Source organism: Cynoglossus semilaevis, chromosome 8 (assembly GCF_000523025.1).
Source record: "Cynoglossus semilaevis isolate Cse_v1.0 chromosome 8, Cse_v1.0, whole genome shotgun sequence".
NCBI lineage: Eukaryota > Metazoa > Chordata > Actinopteri > Pleuronectiformes > Cynoglossidae > Cynoglossus > Cynoglossus semilaevis.
This window is the reverse complement of record NC_024314.1, coordinates 11,876,645-11,889,797: the sequence shown is the minus strand read 5'-3', so window position 1 is coordinate 11,889,797 and position 13,153 is coordinate 11,876,645. Positions and strand designations below refer to the sequence as shown.

General features: G+C 41.1%; 1 protein-coding gene across 1 annotated transcript in view; it reads right to left on the bottom strand.

Moving 5' to 3' along the window:
- Positions 1-13,153, bottom strand: part of cacna1g (calcium channel, voltage-dependent, T type, alpha 1G subunit) — a 193,960-nt gene that overhangs the window by 53,761 nt on the left and 127,046 nt on the right. Inside the window, exons 12-15 of the mRNA XM_025057946.1 lie at positions 8,486-8,637; positions 8,223-8,408; positions 7,312-7,426; positions 5,819-5,974 (exon numbers count right to left, since the gene is read on the bottom strand). Coding sequence (XP_024913714.1) covers positions 5,819-5,974; positions 7,312-7,426; positions 8,223-8,408; positions 8,486-8,637 — 609 coding nt within the window. The remainder of the gene's footprint in view (positions 1-5,818; positions 5,975-7,311; positions 7,427-8,222; positions 8,409-8,485; positions 8,638-13,153) is intronic.

The window sequence follows — 13,153 nt, the reverse complement described above, 5'->3', positions numbered from 1 at the left end:
ACGGAGCGAGGATGGTGATAGGAGGAAACTGGATAATTGTCTGCCTGTGTGGACACGTGCACATGAAAGTGTACGTGCACGTGAGATTGGTTCCTGCCACAGTTTCCTTTGAGGTTGATCAGCAGAGAATCAGACTAGAAACCTGTGACAACCACAGCTACAGCGGCACTGATGGGCTGTTAATTACTAATGTGTCCAGTCCTGATCGGTGTTGGTTGGTCAGTTGTAGCCTTTTCAGGTCGTGGCTAACTCTGTGCTGTGTTAACAGTTCTTAGAAAACATTTTTAATCTTTCAATTTATATAAAAGGTTAAAACAGGTTTATGAACCAATCAACATTTGCAGTACATTTCCAGGCTTGTATTTAATGCATGTTTTGTTGACTATTTTTTGCAGTTTATTTTTACACTCACTCAGTTCACTCTTTCAGGTATTTTGCCTTTGACCAACAAATTTGCAGTAACAGTATTTTAGTAACAGTGTTCCATATTTTTTGGCTAAACCTGAGCTACTCTAACTTTTCATACTCAACGTGGATGTGATACAACTGTTCTGCAAACTCACTGGTGCTTCTTATTTTTGGCTTTTTTTTTTGTTTTAGTTTTAGGCCAACTCATGATGTTTTGTCCATATTTTTACAGTTTTTGGCTGAAAGTCTGGTATTTGTTGGATACTTTTTCATAATGTATAAATAAGCATTATGCTTTTGATATTTTCATCATTTAAATTGGCAAACATAATCCAGTCCTATACACAATGTAAACATAACATAACATAACATAAATACACCAAACACCCTAGGCAACCGTTTCATAAGTTTTTGGATAGATAATTATTTTCAGCACGGTGCAGCAGACTCCACTTCAAGCTCGCTGTGGTAAAACTGGGCCACACACTATTATAGAAATGATTTCATTGTTAAAATGGTGGTTAATTTTTCACCTCAGAAAAATTCAAGTACATGAGGAAAAGACTTAGAAGCAGATGTTCTTCACAGGACTAGTTTAACTGTCCTGGAATGGCTTCAAAGAGCCTGAGTCATAGAACAGCTGATTAGCTCTCATCCTTTAGTCCAGAACCGAAGCATCCAAAACCCCTCCACCTTCACCTACACCCACCAACCCAACCTCTCCTTTCTCCTGCTCATCCTACAGCCAGACATAACAGAGACCGAGACAGGGAGGTTTTTTGGCAGCACCTGTGCATTGTTGTTACCCTGAGGCCAGAAAAGAGAGAAAAAGAGCACGGACGGTGAGAGCGTTCAATCAGTGGATTGATGTGGAGTCTGCTTTCAAAGAAGAGACAGGAAAGGAAAGAAAATAAAGTCTCACTGCACGGAGATGCTAATGTTAAAGCCTTTGTGGTCTCTATGAAAGTCAGTGCATTAAATCCGTTACTTCAGGTTAGACTGAGCAGTGAAGGCAGCATGCAGGAAGCACATCTGAGATGTTTGACAGGATGTGACATCCTGAAGGCGGCACAACATTGGTCGGTTCAAAAAGGTGTCAGATCATTTCACCTAACAGTCAAATGCTGCCTACATGACACTGTGCATAAGAAAATGATTTAGTTTGGAAGATTTGAAAATGTAAAATATAGCCATAAATAAGCTCACATACAGCTGAGGTTGTTAGCCAAAATTAAAGCAAAAGACACTGCAGTATATTCATATAGTATCACTACTAATGTTACTATTACTACTACTACTACTACAAATTACGCAGTCAAGATTTACTGTATGTCGAATTAGATTAAAAAAAAAAAAATTAGCCCAGACTAAGTCAGGAGACAAGAGAATTACAGTAATTCAAACAAGCTTAAAAAATCCCCAGAAGAGTGAACTGTTCAAACAATTCAAATATCTAAACAGATTAATAAAATGACATTTACCAGCTCCTTCTGTGAGGTGTAAAAGTTTGGATTGAAAGTATGTTTCAGTTTAAGCCTTTTCCTTTTCCTATTTTCTCCTGTTTTTTTTTTTCACCTAAACTGAATTGTTGTATCTCCATTCAGGATGCATTTTCTTTCACTAACTTAAAGGCTCCTTTTTTATGCCTTGTAATTAAACGTGTTTGGCTAAAGAGCACCATGGGATTTGTAGCAGACGCTGCTATTTCTAATTTTTCCCAAAGAATGCATTTACTTTTCACTTTATTGAAGCTCCTTGTTTTTTTTTCTGACAAAGTCACTCCTTTTTTACACAAATGGAGTTCTACAGAAGGTTTAATGGCTACTTAATTTTTGTTAAACCCGCAATAAAGTCACCTGGTGCTGTCTTTGACGACAATAAATTAGACCTTTTATTTCCAGTTTCCGGACTCTAATGAGTTAGCAGCAGCAGGGATAAAAAAATGTGGTTATTTTTTTGTTCGGCTCAGTGGATATCGTTTTGTGTGAGTGGTTCTTTACAGCTTAGAGCTTGTTTCATGTTTTCATTCAGAGTTTTCAGTAGATAAATGTTGCCACTAAAGTAGGAAAACATGACGCCAACTAGAGCAAAGACATGTATTTGGGAATTGAACCTCCAAGATGTGGCTACTGCAGTGAGAGAAGTGTGACATCATCAGAAACTGTCCTTAAAGGAAGGATGAGGGAAAAACAGATTGAGGGAGAGCAGAAGGGCAGATGGGTGCAAAGGGTTAGCAGATTTACAGTCAGCAGCGGAGGCCGAGCCGCAGAGTTGTACAGTACATACCCCCGAGTCTACAGGCAGCTGAATGAGGCTCGGCTGGGCATGCAAGTCCTCCCGCTTGGACACTTCCTGTGGCGGAAGATTGATGGCATCAGCCGGACAGGAGATACAAGAGAGGGTCAGAGGAAAGGCATGAAGAGGAGGAAAAAGAGGCCTAGAGGTGAGATGTGGAACCGCAGCAGGTTAGGAGAAATAAAGAGGATTCAGCTCATTGGAACACTTGGTGGGTGTGTAACATGCAACAGAAGCTACTGTCCTGCATCACAGTGTGCAGAGCTGCACATGTGTACACCAGCTACATGAGACATCAGGACAGAGGGTGAGTAAGATGGAGAGAGAAGCAGGATCACACTTTTGACCACTGGGTTGTTGTTTTGCTGACGCGCTGCAGGATTCAGAAACGTCAAAGATCCAAAGATGCTACGCATCACTCAGCACAGAAACATTTCACTGATGTTTAATTGTCACAAACGTGTGGTAACCTCCTGTACTGGCCAGGAGACATAGGATGAATTAGACCAGTGGACTGTGGAGTGGACAATGGAATTAACATTGGTGATAAATGTGTGAATATGAGCCTGGTTCCTAAACCATTAGTCTTCTCTCTCTCTCTCTCTCCATTTCTATTACTCTCCCTCCTCGCTCACGTCACGTCATTTAACTTCCCCATTACCTAGCAACCCTGACGCCTTCAAAGTTTTGGAGGACTAAAAATAAATGGGATGTAGAGAAAAGAAGATGTAATGTTGAGAAGAAGAAGAGGAGAAGCAGGCCGACAGCTCCAGGTAATACAGGAGAACAGAACACAGGCTGATAGACCTGAGGGGCTTACACAGCAGCTGTTAACACACAGTGTGTGTATGCATGGGTGTGTGTGTGTGTTTCTATCTTTCTCAGTGTACCCTGTAACTCTTAACAAAAGTAAACTCTACAAAGAAACCAGCAAACTTGTGGTACAGTTTGTACAAATCCTCCCCAGGTTCTTCTCCCCAGTTTCTTCCATGAGGAAGTATGAAGTCTGAATTTCCGGGGCTTCTTTCCAAACTGGTTTACAACAGAATATTCACTCCATAAACTTTTCACCTCAGTTTTGTTGTCGCACATTCACATGCTACTGACACTGTCACGGAGAAGATCGAGACAGCGCTGTGGTCAAGTCCTACGACACTAAACCATTGGTTTATTCCACATAAAAACCCCAGGGTTTAATAAAGAGTTTACCAACTACTGGGCCAAACACAACAGTCTATCTGGGTCATCATGGCCTGAGTCCAAGTCTGAGCCAATATAGGACACATTGTGAGTCACTGAATTCAAATTCAGACAGAATTTAGCCCAATGGAATTATAGTGTTGTCTCTGAATGTCTAGCCCAGGGTAAATAAAGTTCCAATGTTGCAAATCCTTATTCTGTGCAACCCATTTCACTAGTCCTCTGAAGGTCCAATGTAGGACGGGACAAAGATAGGTTTAGATTTCTCTGACCCAGGACTGGGCTAGATTTGAAATCCAGTGGTCCATTTGGTCCTGTTTTGGTTCTGTGCTAGGCTGAAAACATTTGACCGACCTCTTTGGTGTAGGTTTTACTGTAGCATCTGTACATTCTAGAAATCTGAAATCTGTTAATATCTGGTTTTCTGCCTCTAAAGTTGAGATTCACTGTCAACACTTGAGTCAATGACTAACCTTGCTCTGTAGATTGGTGCGTAAGAAAATGTAGCCTTTGCCAAATGATCCAAATGTTCCGTGTCACATTTTTGGCCCCCTGACAAACAGATGTCATGTTTCCATTTTTTTTTCCATGATACCCGCTTTTATAATTGCTTAACACATCAGTACGTTCACCAGCTCGTAGCTAACTGTGTCTGATTGTGCCAGTTGGCTCCTGGACAGGAAAAATGCATGGCTTTTCACTGCATTTGCTTTTATTGCAGATATCTGCCTGGAGTGGCTGGAATGAAACCAGTCAGTGCACTGGGTGTTTTTACAGCAGATAAGTGCAAAAGCAGGAGAAGCCCATTCCAATTAATCCATATTTTATGAGGCTGTCGGCCTCTGTCTGCCACCGCTCGTCTCGTCTTCTCTTCCCTCTCTGGCACAGAGCCAAAGAGCATTCCAGATCAAAGATGTGGTCTTGTCACTTTTTTAAAGACGTCAAAGGAGGAGGGAGGGGAGCACAAGCAGAGACACAGTGAATGCTCATGATTTATTCTCTCCAAATCTCTCCTTCCCTCAGTTCGTGCCAAACACAAACACTGAAAAGTTTCAGTCAGAGGTAAGTTTACCACTGTGTTTACCACTGTGTTTACCACTGTGCCCAGGTTGTTTAAACCACATGGTGGATTTTTTATGTTGAAACATTCTTACTTTGTTTCTGGAAAGTTTGTTTAGTTTTGTATCTTCATTACACCTTGGACATTTTTAATAGCTGGCAGATCTGGACTGCAGGCAGGCCATTTGAGAAGAGGCGCTCTACAAAACCAAACAAATGATTAACTGTTGTTGGTGGAGAACAGACTCTACATTCATTTTCCTCTTTCTCCATTTTGCCATATTGTTACTTTAGCTCTGCGACATGAGACGGTTTGTACGAAGGCCAGAGGAAAAAGAAGAAATGAACTTTAAAGCATGTGGACTGAGACGTGGACTAGTCCAGCAGACATACCTTTCTCATGACGCGCTTTAAACAAACTGGCACACAAGCAGAGCAACGGTGATAATGAGGATGACTGAGGCTGAGACGGAGAGGAAGAGTGGGTGGAGGAGGACGAGTGAGGAAAAGGAAGAGGAAGAGAGAGAGAGAGAGAGAGAGAGAGAGAGAGAGAGAGAGAGGCTGCAACAAGTGTTTGTTTGAGTGTGTGTCCTCATATAACTCACAGCAGAGGGACATGCTAATGCTAATAGTGTGAGAGTAGTTTGTTGTGTATGTGTGGCCATGAACATCCATCTATTAGTGCCGAATGGGTGTAGTTTGAATTTTTAATGTCGTGGCCTGGAAGCAAAACAAGAACCTAAATTAGATTTCAGCTTAATTATTTAAAGTATAGCAGCTCTTTGGCTACATTAGACATCATTCTTTCTTATAAAACCCCCCCACACACAAATCACTTGACCAAGGAACACAGTACCTCTGTCTGGAAACCCTCCACCAAGATGGCCACCAGCAGGTTGAACAGGACATAATTCCCAAAGGTCATGAGCGCGATGAAGTAAAGAGCAGCTATGGGGGAGGTGGAGGCCATGCCGTTGTACAGCACCTTGTTCCAGTCCTCCTGAGTCAGGATCTAGAAAAGCAGGAAGGGGAAAAGTATGAGAGTCATTTAATGATGTGTTCATAAACAAGTTTTTGTCAATGTGTTGGAGAAGGGGCTGAGATTTTTTCTTAGGTTAGACCAGGAGCAAATAAACGTAAAAAACAGAAGAGTTGAGATGATTTGAGGAGACATAAATGAAGAAAGACATGTGATATGTTGGATTCTTTGACTCACATCTATGTAAAGGCACTGATTCCAAAAGTAGTTTCTTAAAAATACATTAAAGTTTACGAGAAAATGATTCCAATTCCACCAACATCAGAAAACAGAATAAACGTCCAACAGCTTCCCCCTGTCCAATGAGGTTTTGTTCATATCTCTATGTCAGGTTTTGAGCTGGGTTTCATATTGATAGATTTGATCAGCATTGGAAAAACCATCAATAATGAACAATTTTGAAATCAGAGCAAACATCAAGTTTTAACCCAAACTTAAAGGAAAAACCCTTTACAACAAATTTCTTCCCTTAGATTTTTGTTCAAGGTCAGCTTTATTGTCAATACCTTCACATGTACAGAACATACAGAGGTATCGAAATTACGTTCCTCGCCTTCCCGTGCGCTGACAGACATAGACAATACTGAACGAAAAACATTAAGGTGCAATAACAATAAGGTGCAAGGTTCACACAAAACTTAAAAAAAAACTAAAATAAAAATAAGGAATTCCCTGATGGAACCAGCACTGAAAAAGTCTAGTCATGTCTAGAGCTTTATAATTTTAATAAATACATAGTTTTTTTCTCAATTTCTCTCAGAAGGTTTTGACTTAGCTTTACGTTTGACAGACAGGTCTATACAATATTGGAAAATGTAAAGACGTGTTGACACACTGCATAATCCCTGATCAGATGTTTCACTCAATAATGAATTGAGTGAAATGAGGGGTGATAACTAACACGGAATTGAATGCAAACGCTGCATAGATTCACTAACCACGTGTGACACGATGCAGGAAGCATTATGTAAGCTACTTCAAATGAAACCGACGAGAGGATAACCATGAGGGAAATAAAGGAACGGACAGTGAAGCAGAAGGTGGCCGCAAGACGGAAGAAGAATATTTGATTTGATGAAGGAAGAATCTTCTCAGTACCAGTGGTATTGGTCTGTAACGATTAGACAAAGTGATTTCTATGCAACTTCTATTGCTGTGGACACTTCAGCATTTTTCTATTAAACAACGATGTACCAGATTCCTTACCTCCAGCTCATCAAGCTGTTAAATATTTATTAACTCCCCACACTTCAATTCAGCTACAGTGAATTGGCCATAAGACAGGTTATTAAAGAGGATTTTGTACTTACTTGGAAGACCGTCACAATGGCCCAGAGGAGGGAGTCAAAGTTCTTCCTGTCCGGCAGAGTGTCCTCGTCTCTCTCCGAGCCAAACTTACAGCCAAAGAGATGCATCCCCAGGATACTGACGCAGGACAAATGGAAGAGTCATGAAAGACATGAGAAAATATACGCATTAAATAATCACAGTGAACAGTTCGTTGACTGTTGACCAACAATGCATTTAGGCAGAGTCTTCAACAAAAAGTGTAAACACACTGTCAGTGCCAGGTCAAGTTCAAGTTCAGCACCACGGAGAGCTCCACCAGCCTACGCAGTAACACTCAGTGTTTCCATTTCTTTTTCATTACACTGAAGAAACTACTCCACAAATACTTTATACACAGTATTTTGATGAACTGCTCAACAATTTCAGTCCTGACTTCCTTATAAACATCACATTTTTGGTTATTAAAATGAACCGAATGAACACATTTTTTTTGCTAAAGAATTCCATACAAATGTGGAAATCAACATTGCACCATAGTGATAACATGTATGATTGTTTACATGTAATTCATTTCCGTCTAGTAAAATTTAAAATTTAAAGATTAAAAAAATACAAACAAAAACTACCTATATAAAAAAATAAAAATAGCATAAAGTTCATTTTAATTGCGTCACCTATTATGGTTAGAATGTTAAATACCACATGCCTGGACTATTGTCCTCTGTTGTTGCACATGTGTGCCTGCAGGTGTTTTTGTCCAGCTCAGCACCACTGAGCTACAGACCCTGACAGAAGCATGCTGATGAAGAAGGTTTAGAATTTACCAGAAACTCTTCCATCAATTTAGTCTGGTTCAACACCTTGTGGTTTCATCGACATAACTCAGTCAGGGGGCCACTGACTTTCACACTGTTCATCTGACTTTTCCTACCTGAAAATGAAGATGAAGAGCATGAGCAGCATGCAGAAGGTGGCCACGTTGTCCATGGTCTTCATCAGCACCACCAGCTGACGCTGCAACGCTGGCATGAACCGAACCAGCTTCAGGACACGCATCAGCCTGAAGGTCCTGAGCACCGACAGACCTCCGCCCTGCTGACCCACGATCTCCCACACACTGACGACACACAGACACAAACACCCACATGTACTGATGTTCTTGAAACTGAGGAAGTCGTGCTCTCCAAGACTCACCTGATGACGACAATGATGCCGTCAAAGATATTATAGGGATTCTTGATGTAGCCAAAAGGCCCGTAGACCAGGATCTTCAGCAACATCTCCAGAGCGAAGAGGCTGGTGAAGACGATGTTACTGATCTCCAGGGCGTTGGTCAACTCGTCAGGCTGCAGACACGAATGAAGAGAAGAGAAAAGATCAAAATCCCTTGGAATGACACAAAAATGTTGTGATCTAAAATATAATTTTGGAATCAGTTTCCAACAGGAATCAGGAACACTTCATTTCCCATTCCAATACCCACCGACACCGATGTATGCAGTCGTTTCAGTTAAAGGCAGAGGACACATTTAATTATGTGCAGTGGTGTGCTGTGTCACCATGACAATTTCACTTTCACGTCCAAACTATTTTTAGGTCACATCCTCTGGGGAAAACCTAGGCATTGCATGGGGTTATGGGGTTTCACTTTCAAAGAACCGACATTACATAATTATGCTAATATCGGTTGGCCGCTGTTATTGGACATCCCTAAATCGGACCACAGCGACAACAACACCTGCAGTGTCAGGTGTGAACAAACAATAGAGTGAATATCGATTTTCAATTCTGTCTGTCTGTGTTGAACCACGACTGCATTTTGTTACTATAGTGAAGTGAAAGATGCTGCAGGAAATAAAAAAAAAAGACACCATCAAATAATTGGGGCAGAATTTACATCATACTTCTGTATGTGTGCGTGTGTGTTAAAGAAAAACTAAGGCGTGGGTGTATGCACAGAGAAAATGAGTCAACAAGAACAAGCAGGCAGACGAGACCCAGAACCTGCTTCAGAAGATAAAAGCAGGAGTGAAGCAGAAATATGACACAGTTTGGAAATCAGTCATGTACGGCCAAGAATAAAGGAGCCTGTGGGAATGATGTGGTGTGTGTGTGTGTGTGTGTGTGTACTGGAACACCACCAACATGGCTTTGGAGGGGCCTTTCATCTCTGTGCATTAAACAGTTTACACAGCTCAGATCAGAGTGTCGCACCAACACACGTACGTTACACTAACACAGCCCAGGACGGCAGGTGTTAAAGCCTGACCCTCGTTCACAGGTTCCTTCTCCATCAGGAATGTGTAAGTGAAGATGTTTATAAATAGAGTCGTCACACTGACAGCAGACATTAGCCCTGCGCCGCACCGTGAGCTAAAGTGCTGCAATGTAAACACACGTTTGTGTGTGTGTGTGTCATTAAGCCAGTGCTGGTGGGCTGCCCACTAATCACTGTACACTTATGGATATACAGAGAATTAATGCATCATCTGGTGTCAGAGAGTAAATTCCTGCAGCATTAGAACATCAGGTTTATCTGCCACCAGTGTCAGGTTGAACTGGGAGGACAGGGAGGACTGGGAGGACAGGGAGGACAGGGAGGACTGGGAGGACTGGGAGGACTGGGAGGACTGGAAGGACAGGAGGGGGGGGGGGACTGGGGGGAGTGGAGGGACTGGAAGGACAGGGAGGACAGGGAGGACTGGGAGGACTGGGAGGACAGGGAGGTAAATTAAAGACGACTCGATTGCTACAATTGCTACACGAGGATCTATTAACAACACCTTTGACAAAAGATGTCGACTCTTTCAAGTCGTTGCTCTGTGTTAAATCCCCCCCCCCCCCGCCCCCCGCCACAAGATATGATATGACTGTAGCCTGAGGCCAAACATGCGGCAACAACAAAGCCTCTTATTACACCATAAATAATTTTAATAGGCAATCCCGCCACCTTTCATCAATAACAGCGGCCCTGTTGTCACTACTGTGTTTAACACGTTCTTTGATCTCAATTAGAAACAACACAGCCAGGGCTTCAATGTTAACTTCCAATTGGATGAGGTCGATAAAAGGTCGTGATTGGTGGAGGAACTAATGTGAGAAATGGTGCAATAACAAAACCCTGCTGATAATGAGACTGAACTCTGAGGAGATTTTTATCTGAGCATTACACTGTATCTAGTTTCATAAAATGCTCTTTTTGTTCCTTTGACCTTTTCTATAGTAAAGCAGAGTCTTAGCAGCACAGGTGGGTAAAACCAAATGAGTAAAATCAAATACCACAGACTAAAAGAAAAAAATCTGGCTAAAAACATAGAGAAAAAAAAGTAGAAATGTATTTTTTATATATATAAATAGTGAACAACGTAAAGAAAAATGTCAATAATATTTAAGGTTTAGCCAGAAATCTACACAGTATAAAACAAATAAAAATGTTAAACATAGCTTAAATCAGCTAAAGGTTAGCCAACATACAGTACATTTTGGTAAAACTTTAACAAGACTTGGATGTTAGCCAAAATAGTAAATGTTGGTCAAAGATAAAGCAAGAGCAGTTAAAGGGCAGCCAAGAAAGAGCAAACATTGCCTGACAATAGCTCAATAATAGCTAAAGTATAATGTCCAAAAGCTAACAAATAGCTTCATGTTAGTCGTGCCACTAATGTTTAGTCCGAGAAACTATGGACGGCATTTCAATTTCTGTTTGATTTTAAAATAAAAGTTAAATTTCCCATTAACCAGTCTTTGAAAGTAAATCAAATGATTAAAAGTCATTATGTTAACATTTTATTTAAAAGCACAAATTCCATTTTTCATTAATTGTGGACTCTTTATTGAAAATAATAATAATAATAAAAACATATGTTTTAAGGTGTGTTGTGATGTGTCATGTGTTTTTAGTCCAAATGTAGTTAACTCCTATATTTAGCATAAACATGGGCTAAAATATTTGTGGGCTCCAGCTCAAGACATTCTTTGAGCAGGAGCTAGTGGGAAAAAGAAGATCCTCAGCCCAGAGAATGTATCATGTGACATCTCACTGAACCACAACATAATAAATCCAACATTTGCTCACTTCATTAACTCCTCCCTCCTCCTGATTGATTTCATGGCGTTCAGATTTAGAACTTAAGTTCCTGTATAAAACAGGCTTAGACGACTGTTGTTTCGCTTTCTCTGTCTCAGCCACATACAAATTATACAAACACTTGTCTTATTCCAGGGCTGGAGGTCGGCCAGTGACTCCAGATGCCAGCTCTGGGTTCCTCAGGGCGAAGAAGGATAAAAGCTTAGTAAATATTGTCTCTGACTGAAGGAGGAACTGCAGCAGAAATGATCTTTTCCACTGTCTCTCTCTCTCTCTCTCTTGGTTTGGCAAAGAGAAGAAGCAAATACTTCTGAGTGTGTGTGTGTGTGTGTGTGTGTGTGTGGGGGGGGGGGGGGGGGGGGGGGGGGGGTGAAACCCTTAAACACACACTGTATAAACAATCTGAACGTGTACTTTTTTTTCTTAACTGTAACTAAACCTAATTCTGCCTGTCAAATATAACTGGTGGGGTACTTTAGGGCAGAGTGGCTGGCAGGAAAAGCATTACTAATCACAACACTTTCTACCAACAGTGGGAATCACGATGAAATTCTCTGCTCCACACTCTCATATGAGTCTCTGAGCCTCCAGATAAGTTACTTCCTGTTCCCTGGTACACATACAGCTCCTGGTAAAGCCTGCAGCCTTCGTAGGGATAAAAATCTTTCTCTGTATTTATTTAACACTTAGGTGAAAATACCTGCAAAACCCCAGGCTCAATGTATCACTTTAAAAAAAAAGGTTTGAATGAATTTAAAATGACCTGCTGAGATACAGCATTTGCTCAGGAACTGGCTCCTTACATGTGTTTTGATGCACAGGCACAAAGGCATTCACAGAGTGATCAACACAAGGTAAAGGAGAGAAGCATTTGGACTGGAACATAAAACACACCGATTTTGATAATAGGCTACCTCTTTAAGTTGAAGATGCAGTGTTAGTTGTATTTACAGCTAAGAGTTTAGTGTGTTACGTAATCGATGCACAAATCAAATTTAAGACCAAGAAAAATCATACAAAAATGTCAATTTTCGCAGAACAAGATTCAAATTTAGCTAAGGCATAATCAAATCTGAACCCTGAATTCAGTAGACTTCACAAACACTAGACAAATAGTGAAGAATTATCAGAGTCAGCACTAAATGTAGTTAAGTTTGCCTTCTCCACTGACACCAAAAAGGCAAATAAAATAAATGTTAAGTAAAAATGTCTTCAAAAACACCATTAAGATTAGCAAAAGAGAATTGTTTTCTTTAAAAACTGTAGGTTACATAAATGGACGTGCTGTAAATACTACACTTTAGCTTTTAGCTTCCTCCTCCATTCATCTTTCTGCAGGTGAACGTTTCCTGTTGCTCTTCTGGCATCAGCAGAGTTCATCAGTGAAGTGGAAAGGCTGACAGGGAAAAGGAAGCAGAGAAGATGAGCTGGCTGACGGTGAGGCCGTGGCCATAAAGACGAGCAGGGAAGTCTCTAATGTAAAGTTAGACAGAGGTTGACCTTCACCAGTAAATAGACTATGGGTCACGTCGCGTATTTGGCAGACACACAACTATTCTATCAGCTCCTCCTTATATGGGCATGCTTTCAAACTATCCCCCTGGACGTCCACCTTCTCTCCTCCACCCATCGTCATCTCCTCTGTCCCCTCAGCCACCCGTCCTGTCATCTCTGTCCAACACGCCATTTAATCTTCTCTTTATCCCTCCCTAACATACACACGCATGAAAAAAACACACCACACGTTTCACTAGTTTGTCCAATGAATGTATGGA